Raw genomic sequence first — 20,711 nt, forward strand, 5'->3', positions numbered from 1 at the left:
TCCCTGGCGTCATGTAGGGGTCCGATTCGGGGTCAACCCGATCTATTCCTTTCCAGGGAACACCAGGCTGAAACTCTTGAGGATGAAGGAAAAAAAGAGAAATGCTCATCAACAGTTGACATGCTATACGAGTCGTCCAAAAAGTTTACACATCGCCGGTCAGTCTGGTGGCCGACGGTGCTTTTGTTTGCAGCTAAATGCTATTTTGGTTGACACTTGAACAGCTGTAAACAATTCAATCCAGCCGGTTAAGAAAGCTGGCTGTGTTGTATGGCGCTCTGTCCCCTCCCACACCATATGTCAGACCCGTCTCCTCGGGTGGACCATAGGAGACCACTGACCAAAGAAAGTCACAGACGTTAATGAATACACTTGGGAACTGTTTTATAATTGTGGGAAAATTGCATAATGCGCCATTTAAAAATTCATACAGCGTCAACTCCGCTGAGACCCTGAATGTCAAGTAATTAGTGCAAACAGGATTGCGTAAAGTGTCACCACTTACCAGGGGGCCAGCTGGCTGTAGTGGTGGGCTTGGTACTCATCTTGCCAGGGGTGCGATGCCAACTGGTGTTGCCTTGCGCATCTCCAACAATCATGTCGTACTGTGAGTAGGGTGAGGCCCCCGGCATCTTCATGGAGGTGACAGGACCTGCACAGCAGTTTGGATCAACACCATTATGCAACGGATGGCTAAACAAATCACTTCCTGTACAATGTCCCTTCTAAACCAATGAAGGTTCTGGAATTCATATTCAGCGGTTCCCCCCGGCCCCCCAAAAAAATTTTTTTTTTTTTGTCAAAAGAAAAAAAATGGCAAGGACAAAATTGAAGTCTTACCATTTTTGTGGAATGCATTTTCAGGTGAGGAAGTGTCTGGCGAGGAGTGTCCCTCCATCATCCATTTGAAACGAGATTGTTGTCCTCCCATGTCCTTCATGCCACCAGGCCCCCCGACCATAGAGCCGCCCAAGTCCATACCTGTGAGGTTCACACCAGAACTGAAGCCTGTAGATGGAGGCAATAACATGTCACAATTGTTTAGGATATTTCAACTAACCCAAAACATAAAATACAGTGAACCCACCGCTATTTGCGAACGGGGGCAGACTCCATACTACCAAAAAAAAAAAAAAAATAGGATGGCTGACGGCGCAGAACTTACACCTCCCAGTGCAAAGGCTTTATAGCTCACAAGACACCCGACAAGGCTAAAAATAGATTCGCTTTCGGGCTCATATATCCACGATGGCAGCACAGAACGACCCCAGAGTGAACTAGGTTGTGTTTGCTGTCATGTCTTATTTTGCGGATCATTGATCGAATGCTCAAATTGTGACACTAAAGTCGATCGGTGATTTTGCATTAAAATACTATGCCTAACGCTTTGTAAAATATGGTACTTACTCGAGTAAGGTCCAAGAGTTTTCTGATGCAGATCAGCCACAGATCCTGCGAGGCCCTGGTGGGGCAAGGAGTCAACCCCGTGTAATTTGGCACCACTTCCACTATGGTGGGAGGGAGAGAGCTTGAGGCTGCCACCTAAACTTCCGACTTGCTGCTGCTGCCGTTGTTGCTGGAGTACTGCCATGATCCTCGCCAACTGCCAAGGCGCAAAAAAATAAAATAAATAAAAACATAGTCAGCAAGCACCTTTCGATAGTCTAGGTCAGGTAAAAACATTTTTTTTTTTAATCCCGAAACCAAATTTTGTCAAACCTCCTAATAATAGCTGCAGAACGCTCCGTGCACGCGTGTACCTGTTGAGGGTCAGCTTGCTGCCGCACATTAGGTGTGAACTTTCTCTGGTTTTGTAGCAGCTGCTGTTGTGGTTGCTGTTGTTGCTGGAGGAGGAGCTGACAAGCCTAAAACAAAGATGATGCAACTTCTTAAACCTTTGCACTGCGAAAAACAATTGCGGCCAATGTTCCATTTTGCAAAAAGAAGCAAAATACAGGGAAGCGCTTGCAACGAAGCCCAGTGGTAGCATTTAGAATCGTGTGCCGTGCTCGTTCTCACCAACTGAAACTGGATGTGCGGCGGGTAGATGCTGCTGAGCATGGCTATATGCTGGGGGGACAGCTGTGGAGGGAACACGCCGCTGCCGCCGACTCCAGGCACTCCTCCCACACCGCCAACACCCCCGACGCCCCCACTGGGAGGGGGCATCTGCTTCAGCATGGAGCCTGGCACCTGAGGGGGGGGGAAAAAAAACACAATGACAGGCACACGCACGTTACCACAGGCGCTCTTCGGTACTGTAACCAAGAGCAACCACGTTAGCTTCCTGCTTCCTGATGAACATTGATTCTCTTTTGCTCTTCTCATTAGTTGGCGATAACGAGCGTGTCAACTCATTCAACGCATTGTATTCTCCAGAAATAAGTGGTACGACACTTGTTCTGAAGAGTGATGATGTAATTCTGATTAGCTTGTTGACGTGGTGGGAAACGTTTGCGTTTTCTGCACAAATGTTCCTTTATCGGCTGTCAGTTCCGAACTGAGTGCAATGTACCATCAAATTACTCTCATTGCTAAATCAAAAATTAAAAACCAATGGCTTAGTTGCGAGATGTCATTTTCCAATGCATAATTAAAATTGGCTTAAATCGAGTCAAATGCGGGAATTTTTTTTTTAAGTATTAATGCTATCTGATAGACAAAAGGCGAGTAAGCGCACCTGAGGCGACAGGAACTGATGAGGCACTTGTGCTCGTATCCCTGGGGACTGGTTCATGGTTGGAACATTGGGCTGGTGTCTGGGCTGAGACATCCCTCCACTACTGCCAAGGAGACTGTGGCCACCCTGTGATCCAAAATAGAAGAAAAAAAAAAATTTACATTTCACAGAAAGCACCGAAGCTAAAGCAGAATGTCAAACGATTGAGGGTTAGGTTGAACAAGTGTACCTCGTGAACACAGAAAACTACACAGAATAGAGTGTAAGGATGGGAGGACAGATACAAGAGGAGCAGGTATCTTACTTGTCTAAAGGGGATAGTGTGATTGAAGAGGGAATGGGGCTTGTAGGCAGTGGGTGGTGAGAACAGAGAGCAAGGACCGTCCTCCCCAAGGTACCCATCCTGATTGTTCAAAAGCAAGGTCTGCCCAAGTGACAGCCGAGGGAAAGACATTCGAGTGGCGCGGGGGACAGGGGAAGAGTGAGACAAGGAGGGAATGAAGGAAAAAGGGGGTACCATCACACGAGCAAGAAAAGACGAAGTGTACAAAATGATTCTTATGTCATTCGAGATACAGAGACATACCTTGTCGTAAAAAGAAACACCATCTCCAGGCGCCGCCTCTTTGGAAACGGGTGAACGATAAGCCATGCTGCCTCCCCCTCTTCCTTTCCGCATGTCTCCATTGTAATCCATCATTCCCAAGGCTCTTTTATCCATCTCCATCTTCTTTTCCTGGAGAGCGCCTGGCGCCAGGTCAATGTTCAGACCGCTCGGATCGTCATTCTGTCCCAACACAAAAGGACAACAGTCATTATTCCGTTATCGTCACGATCCCCAGTTAACCAATCACGTTCCAGGTCATGTCAAATGAGTCGGCACATGTCAAGCATTATTTCAAGTTCAGATATTCTAGTAAGCTTTTCCTGACATTTTGTGAACCATGAGTTGCAGCACAAGTCATGGGCTACGAAAACATCTTTGACACGGAGGCACTCGTAAGTCAGGGTACCACTGTGCGTGCGCCTGTGTGTACGTTTTTATTGCCTTACCAGAAGCCCCATATTTGAGAATTGTCTGTTGATTGGGCTCATCCAGGAATCTCCCCCGACCTTGAGCGGACCCTGAATAGGATTGGGTTAAACTTTGTCAACAGAATTAAAGCTTCAAACCTGGACTGAGTTAAAAAAAAAAAAATGCAGCACACCTTGGGAACAACCTATCCAAGACAATATGGAGGTAACCTACCTTGTGGCTAGGCTTCTTGACATTGTGGCTCTGTCCCCAGCCACCATTGCTACCCTGTCCCCAGGATGACCCGCTACCCTGGGAGCCGGCGCTGTTCCACATGCTCCCGCCCTCCTCCTCTTCCTCCCAGCTCGAGTGACGTGACGCTGTCACAGAGCCCTCTTTTTCCCCCCAGCTGTCTTGCATAGACTTTGATCCTGTTGGAGAAAGTTAATGGCAGTCAGCATTGTGACATTGCGGCAATATATATGATATCTTATATAATCCATCTTTCCTGGTTTAACACGATATTGGATAGATAAATATATCGAAATACTGTATATGAGAATCAAACCATGACTACTATCCAAAGTTAAGCTTTGTCTCTCACTATTTGGTGTACTATTTCTTGTATATTCTAACCAGAATTAATTGGATTGGAAGGAGGGTTTCCCCAGCCACTTTTCCCGCCAGCGTCTTCAGGTTCCCCCCAGCCAGAAGGGGCATCGGTCGGTTTTCCCCAAGCGGCTGTACCATTGTCCACCGTGGGACTAGCTGGAGGTGTACCACCCCAACCTGAGGTACCTGCAAGCGCACACACAACAATATTTGACTCTTACAAACACAGCAATGGTGGCCAACTTCAGTCGGTTATTATCATTGATCATCTTTTTCACAAAACAGACAGTTGCTGGCGTCTCACCCATCGGAGAAGCTTTTCCCAGTCCGTGACTGGTGTTGAAGTCCCTGCCGCCTCCAGGTCCTGTGGCAGGTCGATTGAGCTGCTGTGTTGAAGGTGGGGGTCCCTGTTGTTGAGCCTGACCGTGACCATGTGGCTGCTGGCCAGCAGGGGTGGTGTTCTTATCCCACAGATTAACCGGCTTGTAGTTGTAATGGGTTGGGTCGCCCCATGCTGATGTTCCATCGTCGATCTCATTTTTCCTACTTAAAGACTGCGGGGACGGTTCCTCCCAACCGCTTGGTGCAGATCCACTTCCACCGTGACCTGCAGGGATGGGCCCCGAGGTCCAGCCTGAGCTTTGGTTCTGAGCTTGGGAGATTGGTTTTCTCCCACCACCCCCTTGCATAGCCCCTTGGTCCAACGCTTGCTGCAGCTGTGGAGGCTGATTCCGGGGCTGTGATTGTTGCTGCTGCAGTTGTGCCTGCAGGCCCGCGATGGAGCCTGACTGGCTGTTTGGCATCTGGTGCATTTTATTTCCTCCACTCCAACCTTGATGGGGTTTGGGCCCACTAACGGCAACTGCTCCGCTGCCTCCCGCCCCCGTTCCCCCTGCCCCCCAGGACCTCCGTGGATCTTCGCCCCAGCTTCCCCAACTGCCCGCACCTGAGTTCCTTCCCCCGTTCTTCGGTTCATCTTCCCATCCTGCACCGCTACTATTAGATTTGGACTCCTGCTCACCCCAGTCCCGACCTGCCCCAACCTTCTGCCCTGAGCCCCACCCACTTCCTCGTCCTTCCCCTCCCATTTCTTTCCACCCTACTGCTCCTCTCTCGGTACTCACAAGGCTGCCTTGCTCCCCCAGACCACCCCAACTGCCCCCATTTCCTCGATTGGTTCTCCATCCTTCATTATCCCATCCTTTGGTCTCCTGACTATCCACGGCACCCATTCCTCCTGCACCCCAGCCAGTAGTCTTTCCTTGCTCGTTTTGTCCCAAGGATCCTGAACTACCACCAGTACCTGCTGTGATCACTGCACCAGACTGCGAGACGCCAAGATTACTCATGGTGGGGCCAGAAGGTGGTGGAGCTCTCCCAGTTAAAGAGGCCCCACCGCTGCTACTGCTGCTGCTGCTGGTCTCCCAGCCCTCCCCAGAGGAGCCAGCAGATGAAAGCAAGGGAGGGTGGGACCCCGGCCCATTGGAATCACCAATCGGAATTCTGGGTCCAGACGAATACTGAGAAGAATGTCCCAGAGAAGCTGGGTGTTTTGAAGAGGTTGACGAGAGTGCGCTCTTACTGTGTTCCGCTTGATTACCAAGATCCCAAGCTGTGTTTTGTCGAATTTGTGTTTGGCCCCAGCCTGTGTTTGATAGTACCCGTGGATCAAGATCGGGACGACTGAGCAGGTTCTGTAAGGCAGCTTCAGTATCGGGTGGCTGACGCCGGGGACGGGAGCCATTATGTTCCCTTTCACATCTGGAATTCCCACCGCTGGATAAAGATCCTCCCCGTGCTCCGTGCCCTCCCTCACCCCATTCCCCCGTTTCGCCCTCTCCCTTCTGATTGTCCCAAGCTCTGTTCATAGCAGTCGAGGTGACAGGTGGATTGCCAGCTGTGCTGCATCCACTACTGCTGCTGTTACTGCTGCAGGCTCCTCCCCTGACTTCTCCAGGATGAGCTCCACCAGTGCTAGAGGAACTCCCACCCCAGTCAACACTCGACATCCCTTTTTCCACTCCTGCTCCTGATGTCCCCCACCCTCCCTGAGATACCCCAGTTTGACTATCATTCGCTCCATTTCCAGCACTGCCCCATGACTTAACCCCGCTGGAGGGCCCCAGATAACCCCAACCCGAAGACCCATTATCCCCCTCAGCAGCTCTATATGACCCCGTGCCACCCTCTCTGCCCTCCCATCCATCAGTCCTTGAGGCACCCGTTTTGGAGTTGGATGCAGGGTAAGAGGGTTGGCCCCTCCACGAGGAAGAAAGATTGTGGTCTCCACCACCTCCCATTCCTCCCGCAACTCCTTCCTCTCCTGCAATTTTTGGTCCCGCTGATTCACTATCCCACTTGCCGCCTGCCATCTCTCTGTCTCTCGATTGCATTTGGTGAAGTTGGTGCTGATGAGTGCTTGATTGATTCACAGACAAAGCTTGGTGACCCCCGAGTGCCACTGCCCCAGCCTTGAGCCCTACGGAAGCAGAATTGTTGGCAGATAAAGTTCCTCCAGTGCCCTGGTGATGGAAGGACGATGGGCCTCCTTCCCCGACAACACCGGGCGCATCCTGTTGCACCAAGGCAGGCCAGGCCGAAGGGTTGGCATTTGGATTAAAGTTGGCACCCGGAATACCACTGCTGCCATCGACGAGGCCACTGGCATCATGGCTTCCTGGCACAGCGGCGGCTTTGGAAACTGAGGAGGACTGCTGTAATATAGGCCCAGCTGAAGCTACTGCATTTCCTCCTCCAAGATGGCCCTGGGCGGCAGCCGTCCCCCATGCCACACTACTGGACGACTGCATACATTCATTGGGCAAAGAGAACAAGGAAGTGGATGAGGATTGGTTGCCAGAGGCACTAGTGCTGTTCACAGGCATCCCGTTGCTGTTGCTGCTGCTGCTTCCGCCGCCACCTCCTCCAGCCACAGTGAAAGAAGCTCCTCCTCCATCACTTCCAGCGATGCTGGGCCACTCTTCCAGGTCGTTCCCATCTACAATCACCTTCTCCCTGCCCTGAGAGGAAGCCTGGCTGCCTAAGCTTGTGCCCCACATGGAATTTGCATAATTAGAAGTAGTGGTAGAAGCAGCAACTGATGATGAGGTGAGGGCCAATGAGGTGGTAGCTGCACCAGAATCTGAAAGGATCAGAGGCTTACTTGTAGAAGGGAATTTCAGGCAGTGGTCAATTTTCCACCAAACATTGAGTAACTCATACCTGAGACAGCAGCCGTGTTTGCATTGGGGGGATCCCCTCCTCCTCCTCCTCCTCCTCCTCCCCCTCCCAGCAGCATGGAGGACAGTGGTGGCTGCCCCCTTTTCAGTAGCACTTTATGGTCCTGCTGGCAGCGGAATCTCGGCGGCACTTCTCTCGGCATATAGCGAGGTTGCTGCTGAGGCGCCTGGGCCGCACCTCCGCTACTTGAATTCCCGTTCCCTGTAACACTTGTGCTGCCTGTGGCAGAGGAAGAACTGGAGGTGGAGGTGGGCTGTCCGTTGGCCACAGCAAGGCGCTTGGCATTGTTACCACCCTGTGACTGGGCGGCAGCACTGCCAGGGCCTGAAGTGGCTGGGGATGGGGATGCAGAGGGGGAGGGTCCAGGGCTGGGGGAGGCAGAGCTGCTCTGATTTGCAGGAGGATGCGCAGACGACTGCTTGGTCAAATCTAGCACTGAATGATGAAGCCGCGAGTGGAAAAGAGGAGGCAAAAATGCACAGTTAATAATCAACAAGGAACATCTTTAAACTGGGGGAGGGGGGTGCTGAGCACAAAATATGGGATTCAAAACAAGTCAATTAGAATGGGTATTTTCAAGTGTAAACAAACTACTCAAGATCATATAAATAAATAGTAGCTGAAAGAAGGGGGGAAAAAACGTGATGACATGGGGGCAGATTGTTTTAATATCAAAGCAATTGAACTTTACTTTTTTACATTACTGTACATCTTACCTTTGTTCTTTTGTTCCGTAACCTAAAAAGAAAAGACAAGATACATATTACAGAATCATTAAGCTGTAACTGGTGCCATGATTGAAATCCAATTCACTCATTCAAATTGCGATGAGGCTCATTATTTGTTTGACTTCCATTTGGTGGCACTGACAGTAGCGGATAAAACCAAAGAAGCTCCCCTCAGTAACTGAAAACAACAATTTGAAATGCACAAGTCGCAGCAAATATCTGTCTTCGGACATGGCTTATACTCAACATGAGAGCCACTGAATAGATCCTAATCAATTTTGGAGATTCCTCTGGATAAACATGATTTTTTTTTTTTTTGCTTGACAAAAGCACTTCTATCAGAAATGTTGGGTGATTGTCATTAATATTGTGATCAAAACAAATTGAACATACCTTCTGTGAGGCTTCCCTTTTCCTTTTTTCTTCTTTTTTCCTTTTCTTGTCTTCCATGAACGACTGCTCCAGTCGTGAAACTCCTTTCTTCTGGAAGGATAATCAGGATATTTAAAACTACAGTTCATTACTCGGTTCAATTCTGGATGCAAGCAAGCGCACACACACAAATGCTGAAGCATAAGAAGCAGAAAAGGCCAATATCAACATTGCATCAGAGCCATGTGAGACCACCTACATGTGTAAAGCATCATATTCGGTGGGATTTAAAGGATTAATGAGCCATCGGGTGGCAGAGCTAAGAATGGGGCCACAAATACAGTAATTATTATTCCCATCATACACACACAAGCGTTGCGTAAACTGATCCCAGTTTTAAGTTCAACTAGTTGAAAGGTAGTTCTTTAAGTCAGCCGAGTCATCCTGTAAATACTTCTTGAACTGAATGTTCATACGTTATTTTGTCTCCTTCAGCACACATTAATATTCAAGAGCATTTTACGGTACAATAGTGCGCAACACCAGAGCACCAAATAATGCCAGGGATGGTACAGTGGTATACAACGGTAAAGAGGACAAATATAGGGATTACAAAACACAAACCGCTCTTTGAAAAGAATCAATGGCCATTTCCAGGATAATGCTTGTGATTCATTTTAAGTATTGCTTGCGCTCCTAAAAGCCAGGAAAACATCGTGTGTATACCAATACCCAACAAAGCCCATGTTGGGTATAAAACAACGAACTGGGCCCAATCACTATTGCATTAGATAAAATATGATGATGCATTATCTTTTAACCTTCCAGTCATTATGGCATGAGCAGTTTGCTAATGTCACAGGGCTACATTTTGGAAACGACTGGTTGCTTGGAAGGTGGAGGAAAATCTTTTCGAGGAACAGAGAGTCAACTAACCTCAACAAAGCACAATATGAAGTGGCTGACGTGATGTATATACAGGCCTTTACAGGTGTAAACAATCCATAATGTATCCTTCTTCCGCTGGTGGCTAACAGGAGTGGCTGAAAATTTCCTGACTCCCCAAATCCGAAAGAAAACACAATTATCAATTGTCACCCGTCTAAGTAAAGAAGCTGGTCTTTGTTGTGTAAACAAAGCGCCTTTATAGCAAATGCACTGTGCTATAAAGCAAATGCTGACCTCTGAATATAAAAACACAATCCGAGCTAATGCTACACCTTGACAGCCACAAGTAGCTCAGGCTAATAGCGTTAGCATGAGCACAAAATGATAGCTATCAGGCAAACCATCAAGACAACGCTGCGTTTGGTGAATTTGCATTTGCACGCATGGGGGGAAACAGTAAAACGACAAGGAGAAATTGCGGTACTCACCTCAGCAATCACATATAAAGAAAAGCTAGCGTGCTAACTAGCTTAAAGTGCTTCAGTGCGTTTTTTTCTTCTTAGCTTTCTGAGGCATTCGTCGAAGCTACAAGAACAGCGACGCCTGAGCGGATACGTCAAGTAAATGAACTATAATAGAAATACACGCGCAACGCGCCACTGGCTGGTAAAGAAGTACTATGGTTGCTGCGGAGCGAAGCAAAAATATGCAGAAATGTTCAAATTCAAAGCGCTGTGGAGTCAGTCGGTCGACGGGCGGCCATTTTGCTGCTCAGCATGAAGAGTCTCCAATGGCCAGCAGCCAGTGGCAACTGCGTGGAAGCGCTCTGACTGGTTGCCTGCGGTAGGGAGGGATGCATCGCGAAAAACGCTTTTTGACCTTCATAAACTTCCAGACACTTGCAGAAACAAAGATCACATTTTACTTGTAGGGGCCGGGAGAAGGAAAACACGCAGGCTTTCTGGAGATTTTGAGTAGGAGAGGGTGCAGAAGTACACACGCTCACTCCTCAGCTCTGTACTCAAGTAAAAGTACAGATACTGTCAATTAAAGTCATCACCCACTGAAGCTCATTTCAATGAAAGTTTACTGACATGAGTATTGGAATTATCGGTAATTGTTATCATTCAAAAGGTCATAATTGTTTGTAAGGGAGAATTAAGTTATAAAGTCGTCTTTTTTCCCACATTTTGAATGCCAAAATATCTTTACCACTGTGTTCCAAATGAGGTGACTGATTTTTTCTTTAATTGTGAATATTAAACTCACTGGAAATTATAACGAGATAATTATTTTGAAACAACACAAAATGTCTACACTTATCAGTACAACGGAATATCTCGTGCAAATGAGCTGAAAGCAATCTCTTTGTGTTCTCATCTGTGATGAAATAGAATTAAAAAAAAACAATTGCGTTGTTTATCATTCAACAAACTTTCAAGAGTAAATTGCGTTCAGTTTAAAATGCGTGATACATTTTGTGAGTCAGGCGTAGTGTTCAGGATCGCCCACAAGAGGGAGTAATTTTACCAAATTACGGTACACTTGCAGTTTGTAATTACAGCTTTGCTTTATGGATGCTGTACCACGGAAAGTAGATCATCTTCTACATTCATGTAGTTTTTTTAACCAATCTTTTACAAAGAATAATTTCATTCCTTCAATGATCAAAGCCTTCCTAAAATGTAAGGTGATGTTAAAACGATTTGTCCAATGATAGAATTGGAAGCATTTTTGAAAGAAAAATCATAATTCAAGTCAGTGCATAGTTCGGTAGTGGTTACGCATGTCTGCCTCAAATTTCTGAGGTTCCAGGATCGATTCTCGCCTTCAAACTCCCCTTTTAGAGTTCCTTCCTCCCGCATTCCAAAATCATGCATGTTCAGCAACAATATTCTTAGTCATTGCTACTTTATACAATCTGTGTGATTCGATGTGGCCCATGTTACATTTTAGCTTTTTAAACCTCCTGGTATGTATTTTTTTTTTTTATCCCAGTTCCAAAATGTGTAAGTCTTTTACATGTGAATGTACAATGACTCCATTTACAAGTGCGGCACATGGAGTGCAATAGACTGATTGGCTTGAGGTCTGCTTACAACACTTGCATCAATCGTAAAACCCACTGACAGTTCCAGCTGTCGAATATTAACACTCTGGTGCAGCTGCCGACCCCAGGGAGGACTGTAATTGATTGTCACACCTCCTCACACTCACCGTCGTGCGCAGAAATATGCATTCACACACTCAGGAATACATTCCTTGAGAGTGAAGTCTTGAAAAAACGCTGATTGAGTTGTGAACGCAGCAGGGAATAAAACACATGAAATGGAAAATATAGACCCAAAAAAATTGTGCGATTCAGGGGCACGAGTCAGTGAAACGCATTACCGTGGTTGCCCTGTGCCTCATAAAATGACACACGGGACATTTTCAGCCAGGTCTCCTGTCAAGTTGAAACTTTTCCCACGGTCACCTGGATTTTAAGTGAAACAATTACCCAACACAAAATATATGTAATTCCTCATTATAATACAGTTCAACTATGTATCATTTATAGCTTCCAAACAAACAAGTGAGAGGAAAATAACGCCACGGTAGTGCATCTACAAAGAATGATTGTAATAAAATGCAATTAACTATATCATTTGGGTGTGCTAGATTCAGCAGGCTGAAAAAAAATAATTTCAAGTTGGAGAAGCTATTGTTTTCTCTCAAAGCCGTTTTTCTTTTTTTTTTTTCGCTGAATCTGGAGCCCCATGGGTGTAATGTCTAATAATCTGTCATGTGGCAGTCTCAAAGGATCCAGGAATACTCCATCCTGTGAAAATGGCAGAAAATGTACTGGTATCAAAATTTTCCTCTCGATGCGGGGTGGCCAGAGAGTGTGAATGGCGAGCATGTAGCTCCGCTCCTGGTGGCACGGGATGGGTTCTTCTAACTATTTTTCACGTCTTTGTCCTTGCCGTTGCGTTGTGTGATGTGTTGCCGAAGCGCGACAAAACACCGCAACATTCTGGAAGTTCCGTTCCCTTCAATATCACCAAACCGATATGGCGGCCTTGTTCAGCTTTGTCTTACACGAGCCTCTAGGAACGGGAGTACTCTATAGTGCAACGCATCGTCGATGAGAAAGTAAAGCGCAACGCTGGTCCACACTGCTTGGGTTTCAGTGGGGTGTTTGCAGAGACAGGAAGTGAAGGTGACTGGCCCAAGAATGCGTCTGCTCCCCGGCTCCGCCCACAGGAAATGCCAATCCGTCCGGGTCGGAGTCTGCGGTGATCAAAATACTCTTAAGGGGAGACTGAATTTGGTTTATGACGAAGGACAGGATGGATGGACCAATGGGAGGAGGAGGAGGCCGCCGCTCTCCTGCGCTGCGTTTAGATAAGGTGACGTCTGATGGCTTTTAGAGGTGTTCTGGTTCCCTGGTTGGGTCAGGGGCCGACGACTCGGGGCCGCTGAAGACTAAACAGTGCGCGCACATTCCTGAAGCTCCAATTAATCACGTTTGCAGAGAAGGCATGCACAACAAAACACAGATGGCAATATATAAAACGCCGCTCCATTCTCTCATCGCCTTGAAATGTGCGGCACGAGCTTGGCCCGCTGTCCTCTCGGGAGTTTTGCGAGTCGCCGTCAGGCTTTTTCTCCTCTTTGCTCCATGTCATTATTAAGCTACCAATATTTCCACCGTAGCCTTAAGCCACCGATGTGATTATACAACGCAGTAAGTATTTCCAGATACCTTTGACTAGACCGTGTTACGTTTATTTCCCAACTCTGATGTAAACGACTTGTGAACGGCAAGTGATGGCTCCTAACCGTTCCTCCAAGAATGATCCCGAGCCTGTGAAAAGACAGTGAAGAAAGCAAACTGTTGAATGAAGACAAGATGATGACTTACACCGAGGAACTGACAGGACCTCTTGCCAAATAATGCAATGTCTAAATCAGCGAGGAATCTACTCCCCCGTTGTTACACAACTGCGAGCGCAGTTGGGAATCCAAACACAGGAAAAAAAAAAAAAGTGAGGCGAAAATGTCATGTTTATTGTTATGTTGCAGAGCTCTGAACCCCAATTTAACAGGAGTACAATACACTCAGTATTCATGGCATAACATTACATTCATGAGGTGCAGGAGCCTGCGCTTGGCGTGGCCGGTTCTTGCTTTCATCGGTGTGTTGCATGGTTCGAATCGAGATGATCCGTCCAGCCAGTCCATAGCCACAGTCTGACTCCGACATCTGCAAGCCACTCTCAGAAGATGCCACACGCACTCCACCACACAATATGTCCTCACGTGTTCTTACAAGCCAAAGTCGTGACCCCCCCCCCCACACACACACACACACACCCACACACATTGTAGAAATAAGAGCTGAGATACAGGGTGGAGTCCATTCTGCTTCCTCAGCACATCCTTTATTTCTGCTCCAACGCAGCACTCAGCATTTATATTTAAGATATGACATTTTTATAACCGCATGGAAAGATAAATCCCATGGAAAGATTTTTTTTTTCTCCTTAAGGGAGATCCCACCGTTGCACCAAACGTAGACAAGAGACATACAATGAAGGATAAAAATTGCTCGAGCAGAAAACGGACCGTCTGAGAGTTTCATAAAACACAAGCCGTACTGTTGAAGTCACCTAAATTGACCCCTTTTGTTTTTTGTTTTTTGCATTAGCATCTAAAAGATACATTTTGGCGTAAAATGGATGTAATCAACTACGTATGAATGAATGTGACTTTTGGTGTTTTTTAAAATATTTTGAGTCCATTGAGATCCAATCGAAGAACTGCATCCAAAATATCCGCTTGTCCTTTTGAGTGACGTGGGGGGGAAGCTGGCGACTTTGCGACAGAGTTGAATGGCCAATTCAAATGCAATTTGAAATCAAAGAAAATGTCTTCTCATCTGAAGATGCAAAAAGTAAAAACCGAGGAATGCGCACTTTTTATTTCCCACACCAGGAGCAGAGCGAGCAACTCACTTTAGCAATGTCGTATGTAAAACCATAACAGCCTTTGTTGGAAATTCCCGTCACGTCTGGTTTCATTTTGTACACCCCGACGCATCTCCTCTCCGCCCTTCTCAGCCTCCGGTCAACCTTATTTAACATTCACATACGTTACATACATTTCAAACTGGGATGCGATGCTGATTAGCTTCCTGGCAGGAATGCCGCCGCCTACGCAACGAGTTTCTCCTGGAGGGCCCACCGAGAGGGTGGAGAGAGCCGTAGCCGCCGCTGTTTGTTTTGCACCGTGTCCTTATTTCCGTGAATTCTGACCCGACAGGAAGAGTGGAGGGCGGACGGGACAATGGACTATTGTAAGGCCGCACTTTATGTGCTTGCGAGGCTTAAACAGGAAAGGGCGCCAAGACGGACACACGCACGCAAACTGCCGTCGTGCGACTGTTGCTACGTTTGAACACTCATCAGGGACTCACACGCAGTTCGAAACTTCACAGTAGCTCGTGGCAGCCCGAACGAGATTCTAAAATGTTCCCATTTTGCAGCACTTTCCTACTTGTGCTTTTTGAGAACCCTTCATAAGATTCCACATACACGAGACTACGGCCGAACCGTTGACCGATGAGAGCGAATAAGCCATGCTGTTCCTGTGCCAGGAAAACAAAAATATGTTCATCTATTTAAAAAAAAAAAAAAAACCATCTATGTAGAAAAATAGCCATAAATGGGGTGGCAAGCGCGATGGGAGATTACTGCAGCTTGATTTATGACTCCTAAATCAACATATTAAAATTGTGGCTAGAGATGCTTGGTATTTAATTAGATGATATTTGGCATGTGAACCATCGTGAACTGACTGTCATCGTAACGGAATGGAAAATTTGATCACACTATAAGATAGGATGTACCGAACATAAATTTCTTAAAGAATCTCACACACACACACACACAAACACAAGGAATCCTCTGCTATTTGCGCCTTGACATTCATATCGAAAGCTGTGACCTCAACCACCGTCAAGTTAGGCTCAAGGCCAAATGATTGATGAGCCCCGACTGCCTGTCAGTGGAGCCAAAAGGAAAGATGCAGAGGAAGGGAGGGAGGCTATTTACAGACACGGAGGTATGTGGCAGAACTGTGCTGTTTTCCTATGTGATGTGCGCTCGGCGCGTGCATGTGAACGCGTGCATGTGAACGCGCTTGAATTCATCATATTGTGAAGAGACGCCTTCCTGTTTGGTCTAATTGGGAGGGAAAAAAAATAGGTCGTTGCTGCCATGTGGATGGTCTGAGATCATTGCCGAATTGGCTGCGTGGGTCGATGTGAGACTCTTGTGATATTGAAGGTGTGTTTAAAATTCCGATTTATATGTACTATGACATGTAGAATGGTTGCTTTGTCTCCTCATTTTTTTTAGAAGTTGATATATTTTGTATAAAGCTCAGGAAAATACCCGGTCAGTATGCAGTTTCAAATGAGTTTGACATGCAGCCAAAAGCAGATTACTAGCTGTCACACCCGTTAACAAAAGCCTGCATTTGTTTACAGAGTAGCTAGAACGTTTCTTGACTCTTACCCAACGTTGTATGTTGTATGTGGGAACTTGGTACACCAGTACTGTTCTGAAGAAAAAAAAAAATCAGAACACCAAAACATGTCATTTTCTTTTTGGATACAGCCGTTATAGAATGTACAGCATGACACATCGCATGGCGATAGGACACGAAACGTAAGTCTTACTCCTGACGTCATCAGAACGAAATGACCTCTCGGTCAACTCACAGCTTAGCACATCGTTTTCGTCAAGATGAGTTGTTCAACACTTTGGCGTCAAAAGATCCGTGATGCAATCGCTTATGATCTGTGTCCCATATTGACTAATAATTCACCGTATAGTCGTAGAATATGAGTCACAACGTCATTTTTCCTCCCCCACCCCCGCTGAATGTGCTCATTCTTTTCAACAATCTCGTCATTCTTTGTAGCGAATAGTAAAGTGACTTTGTGGTCTGTTGATGTTTTTTTTTTGTTCATAGTTCCAGTCTGGAATCCCCCACCAGGCACAGCGTTTGGGTTTTTGATTTGTAGGCTGGCAGATGCCGAACGATGTCAGTTTAGGGCTTCAGCGGGATTTGATTCACTGTCCCATAATTCGAAGCTTAGCTGCCTCTGAATACAAGTGCTCGGCTGTTAACGTGGGGGGATGGGGTGTTTTAAGTGTGAAAATAATTATCTGCACGTGTGATAAGGAATGTCTGCCAGTCTTGCATAAATGCAATTTAGTTTCGAGCGAAAGGCGGCGCGCAAAGTCATGACTCAAAATCATTTTCTTTTCTCTCGGCATGTTTGAAAATATTTTTCTAGCAGTCTTAGAAAAACAGCCAATAGTACTACGAAAACATGCAATCAGGGGTTTATGTGAATGAAAACAAGCCATTTGCCCTCCCCCTTTGGTCCACTACCAAAATAGCATGCTACCAAAAAAAAAAACACATGAACTTGTGAATGTATAGTTGAAAAAGAAAAAAAAAAAGCACCTGTGTGAACTGCAGACTCCCGAGACGGACGTTTGGTTCCAGACTCCTGAAAAACACAGTAGCCGCTGTTATTCTTAGCCGTTCAAATTAGCACGATAAAAAGATGTCGGCTACTCATTTCTAGCGGTCTGGTTTGCGGGGATCAAGCATCAGCCCGGCCGTAAGGCCGTCTGCATTGTCAATTAAAAAAAGATTCGTCACGGGAAGGAGGACATTTTGTCGTATTTAAATGTGTTTTATTCGTGCCCTGTGATGGGATGGAAACCGGTCTGGCGTGTCGTCGCTCTTTTAACAGTCTGGGAATGGGATCACAAACGTACAGTACGACCGTAGTAGAATTTTCTTGCCTAAACCTTCTTTTGGTAAAATCTCTGCTAACATGTTATCAAACGGCGACATTTGGTGAATCACAACAAACAGATGGAGAGAAAAAAAAAAGGTGATGTTCCCCGCGTTGTTTACTTGGGTCATTTGCGGTGGCATTTCAACGGAACCCCATGGCGAGCGTTTGCGGTGGTTTGACCTTTTGAGTTAAAAAAAAAAAGTTGTCTTCATCTCAAATCTAGAAATGTTTTGTATTTCCTTTCCAGCATTTTTTTATATTCCATTTTGAGCCGATGTTAACAACTTTAATTGGCCTGGTTTAGTTCCATTTCTCTTCTGAGATGCCAGTAAAAGCCCCACAAACACACAATTATGGAACCAGCGCACTAATTACGCTGGGGTACTACACGGCATCGAATGCTGCGACACAATAGACTTTTTTTCCCAAACCATTGGAGATAATTTCAGAGCACTGTTGATTCCGTGGTCTCCGCCTCTTTGAAATTGGATTTCGCCGCGCTTCGCGTCACTGGAACAACTCTTAATGTGTTTGGCTGCAAGACAGAAATGTGTAAAAGTCATTCCCCGGAAAATCCTTTCATCTGCTTTTTTCCCTCAAATGTACATTTTTTTTCCTCTTAAATCGCACATTTAACCCTTTCATGCCCCTGTAACCTGATAAGCTGTCTGTCCACTGTCGTAACCGCTGTCGCTAAAAGGGTTGAATAATGTCTTTTTTTTTTTGTTGTCCTTCAATCTATCTCTGTCTTATAAACTGAGGACAAAACCTACTCATTATCAGCTACTCAACATGCAGTTGGACACTTACGATAACCGTCATTAATCTTATGTTAGTGCCTCACAAAAAATTGGTTCAGGCAAAGGGCACTTTTCTCATCTGGGGCAAAGGGGCACGTGCCTGTGCAAAAAAGTTCCCCAAGAGAGGTCTTTGGTCATGTTTTTTTTTTTTTTTTTTTTAATTGACTTTCAATAGGAATGCTTCGCACCTCTTCAGTCGGATGTTTCCCAGTTTTCCAGCAGTGTGGAGTACAGCATTGCAAAAAAGACACCTAGTAATAAATTAACTTAAAGAAACGCAAAATGAAGTAGTCGGTGGAAAATGTAAGAGCGGGGCAGCTAAAAAGTAACGTGTTGTGGTTTTAAATGATTTACAGGGGTCGTTCCTGCGGTCAAGCGGTGCGCCATTGTGTTGAAAGCCGCAGACGAGGATGTGTGTGAACCAGACATCTTATCTCCATATTTGGACTTTCAAAACAAGCACGTACACTTTACATGTGACATTGTCATTAGTGGAATGTCTTCAGAATCATCGTCCTGGAAAACATTGGTCCGAAATATCACTGATAAGTCAACGCCGGTACAGAATGAGTCAAGTGTGACTTTTAAGTGTGTTGTTCCCAAAGGGCTTTTTGACAAGCTGCTGAGAGGCTCAAACAACGGCTCTTCCATTCACTCCACGTGTTTTTGTCAGAAGAGAGAAACAGTGCAAGATGGTCACATAGAGTTAGATTAAAAAAAAAAAAAAAAAAAAAGTGACCTCTGCCTCTCTTTGGGGACCAGACAAGAATTTGGATCCAAGGTCGTACATGCATTTATTTCTTTTTTTTTTTTTTAGTAAATAGCTGTCACGCCTCAGAACAGAGATTGTTGGCCGATATAAAACCAAGGGGGTGGATGTGAGGATTAGGAAGCAGGCAGGCGTACGAATAAATGCTTGGACTGGATATAAAAAGAAAAAGGACAGTTCCAGCCAGTTACTTTGCAGCGACATGGGAAGCAGTCCCGAAAGCCAATGAAAACAGCAGGAGAATTGTAAACACGTCTATTAAACTCTCAAGCGCAACAGAAAAAAAAAACATTTCAAATGCACACACGCCCACAAATGAGGGGAAAAAAGTCGTCGTGCGGCCGTGTGAACACAACAACAATTCGTCTTCTGCATATTCGATTCTAAAAAGATTCTTTGGGTAAAATGCAACAATATGTGCAATGCAATGAGTGTGCCGTCAATCTAATTATATAAACTAGTCCAGTTTTCTCAAGCTAAATCGCAGTTCCTTATTCAGGGTTTTTTTTTTCCCCCAATCAAAGTTAATAAACTGGAAACAGTTTATTAACTTCCTATAATGCCCTGGGATACGGGAAAGGAGAGCCACAGTCGACAACACCCTTTCGTTATTGAATGCCAGGAGAATATTAAAATACATAAAGCGCATGCATGCATGCATGTACGCAGGAGCTGCTGTGAGCCACTGCTCACGCCCACACACACACTCACCAACATCACAAGCCACCCCACCGGGGGCATGGGTCTGGAACTCGTCCCACCGCAATGAACATGCCTGCCGTCAGTGTGCAACAACGCCCCAACCTTATTGGGATGAAAAAAAAAACCACATCTTATTGTGACAAAAGATCTTGAAACCTTTTTATAATAATATTACAATAGTCACCTGCGAGGAATGATCTCCTGGTTGTTAGTTCTGGAAGAGGTGTTGGTGAAGGGTGCTAACTCTACGCCCCCAAGGGGGGGAGTGGGTGCCAGAGGTGACAGCTGGAGACGAGACAGACAAACTGCACACGCCAAATCGCACACTGACATGTCCTCTGCCAGCACTGCACAGATTACACGTGTGTATCAAACATTATCTGTCTTCTGAGGTCAAGGAGTTCTTTCATAAAAGGCCATCACTGATTACCTAGTTAGCCCAATGACAGGAGACGGATGGTGCATTTTTTTTTTTTTTTACCCTTCTTCACAACTATTGGTGTCTTACTAACATGACTGTGACATGTTTTCATCAAAATCAGAGCAGAGTTGTGACAGATTGTGTTTGCTTTCGTCAGCAAGCATGGGAGTTGAGCGTGGGTTTGAGTGTGTGCAAAAATTGTTGGCCGCAGTGTCGGTGGTCCTGGGTTACTTTGGAGCTGGAAGGCCTGAAGAGGACGGGGCGAGGATGCTCGTGTTCCTGTTGATAAGGCCCGCTTTCCTGTTGGGACAGGTCAGCACGATACAACTGACGTGAGCGTTTCGCAGCCATTTTGTAGTCCCGTTTTTATCCGAGGAGCGCAATTAGATTGGAAGTACGAGGTCACGGGAAATAGAAAAAGCAGTCTCGTTGGTCTATGCTTTTATTGTTCTGAGTTGCATTTCAAATTTTTTATTTATTTATTTTTTACTTACACGCCATGTGCTTAACTGTGTGTCCAATAGCCACTGTTAACTTTGAAAGTCAATGTTAAAACATGACCCTGAATAGGATGCTAATTGTTAAACATGACAGCATGAAACATTGCAAGTTTTTGA

At 45.9% G+C, this 20,711-nt stretch overlaps 1 protein-coding gene and 1 long non-coding RNA gene across 8 annotated transcripts in view; both read right to left on the minus strand.

The window, feature by feature from the left end:
* The window catches only part of tnrc6ba (trinucleotide repeat containing adaptor 6Ba), a 19,408-nt gene extending 8,884 nt beyond the window's left edge, over positions 1-10,524 (minus strand). The window contains exons 1-17 of one of the 7 annotated variants that reach the window (XM_019864039.1): positions 10,024-10,524; positions 8,669-8,758; positions 8,264-8,285; positions 7,530-7,982; positions 4,612-7,449; positions 4,332-4,493; positions 3,930-4,126; positions 3,734-3,805; positions 3,267-3,467; positions 2,985-3,104; positions 2,681-2,806; positions 2,020-2,193; positions 1,761-1,865; positions 1,408-1,603; positions 841-981; positions 506-652; positions 14-75 (exon numbers count right to left, since the gene is read on the minus strand). In XM_019864039.1, coding sequence (XP_019719598.1) covers positions 14-75; positions 506-652; positions 841-981; positions 1,408-1,603; positions 1,761-1,865; positions 2,020-2,193; positions 2,681-2,806; positions 2,985-3,104; positions 3,267-3,467; positions 3,734-3,805; positions 3,930-4,126; positions 4,332-4,493; positions 4,612-7,449; positions 7,530-7,982; positions 8,264-8,285; positions 8,669-8,725 — 5,073 coding nt within the window. In that variant the 5' untranslated portion in view covers positions 8,726-8,758; positions 10,024-10,524. Of the gene's footprint in view, positions 1-13; positions 76-505; positions 653-840; positions 1,009-1,407; positions 1,604-1,760; positions 1,866-2,019; positions 2,194-2,680; positions 2,807-2,984; positions 3,105-3,266; positions 3,468-3,733; positions 3,806-3,929; positions 4,127-4,331; positions 4,494-4,611; positions 7,450-7,529; positions 7,983-8,263; positions 8,286-8,668; positions 8,759-9,583; positions 9,702-10,023 lie in introns of all 7 variants that reach the window. The other 6 variants (XM_019864004.1, XM_019864014.1, XM_019864032.1 and 3 more) reach the window with 6 other exon arrangements.
* A 1,753-nt stretch (positions 10,525-12,277) lies between these two features.
* On the minus strand, positions 12,278-20,670 carry LOC109512592 (uncharacterized). The gene is made up of 5 exons (XR_002167560.1): positions 19,858-20,670; positions 19,683-19,775; positions 17,060-17,105; positions 16,099-16,144; positions 12,278-13,385 (listed from the first exon to the last, which is right to left on the minus strand). It is a non-coding gene; the product is annotated as an uncharacterized LOC109512592 (long non-coding RNA).
* Positions 20,671-20,711: the final 41 nt, after the last annotated feature.

The sequence above is a fragment of the Hippocampus comes genome, unplaced genomic scaffold (genome assembly GCF_001891065.2).
Source record: "Hippocampus comes isolate QL1 unplaced genomic scaffold, H_comes_QL1_v1.1 scaffold74, whole genome shotgun sequence".
NCBI lineage: Eukaryota > Metazoa > Chordata > Actinopteri > Syngnathiformes > Syngnathidae > Hippocampus > Hippocampus comes.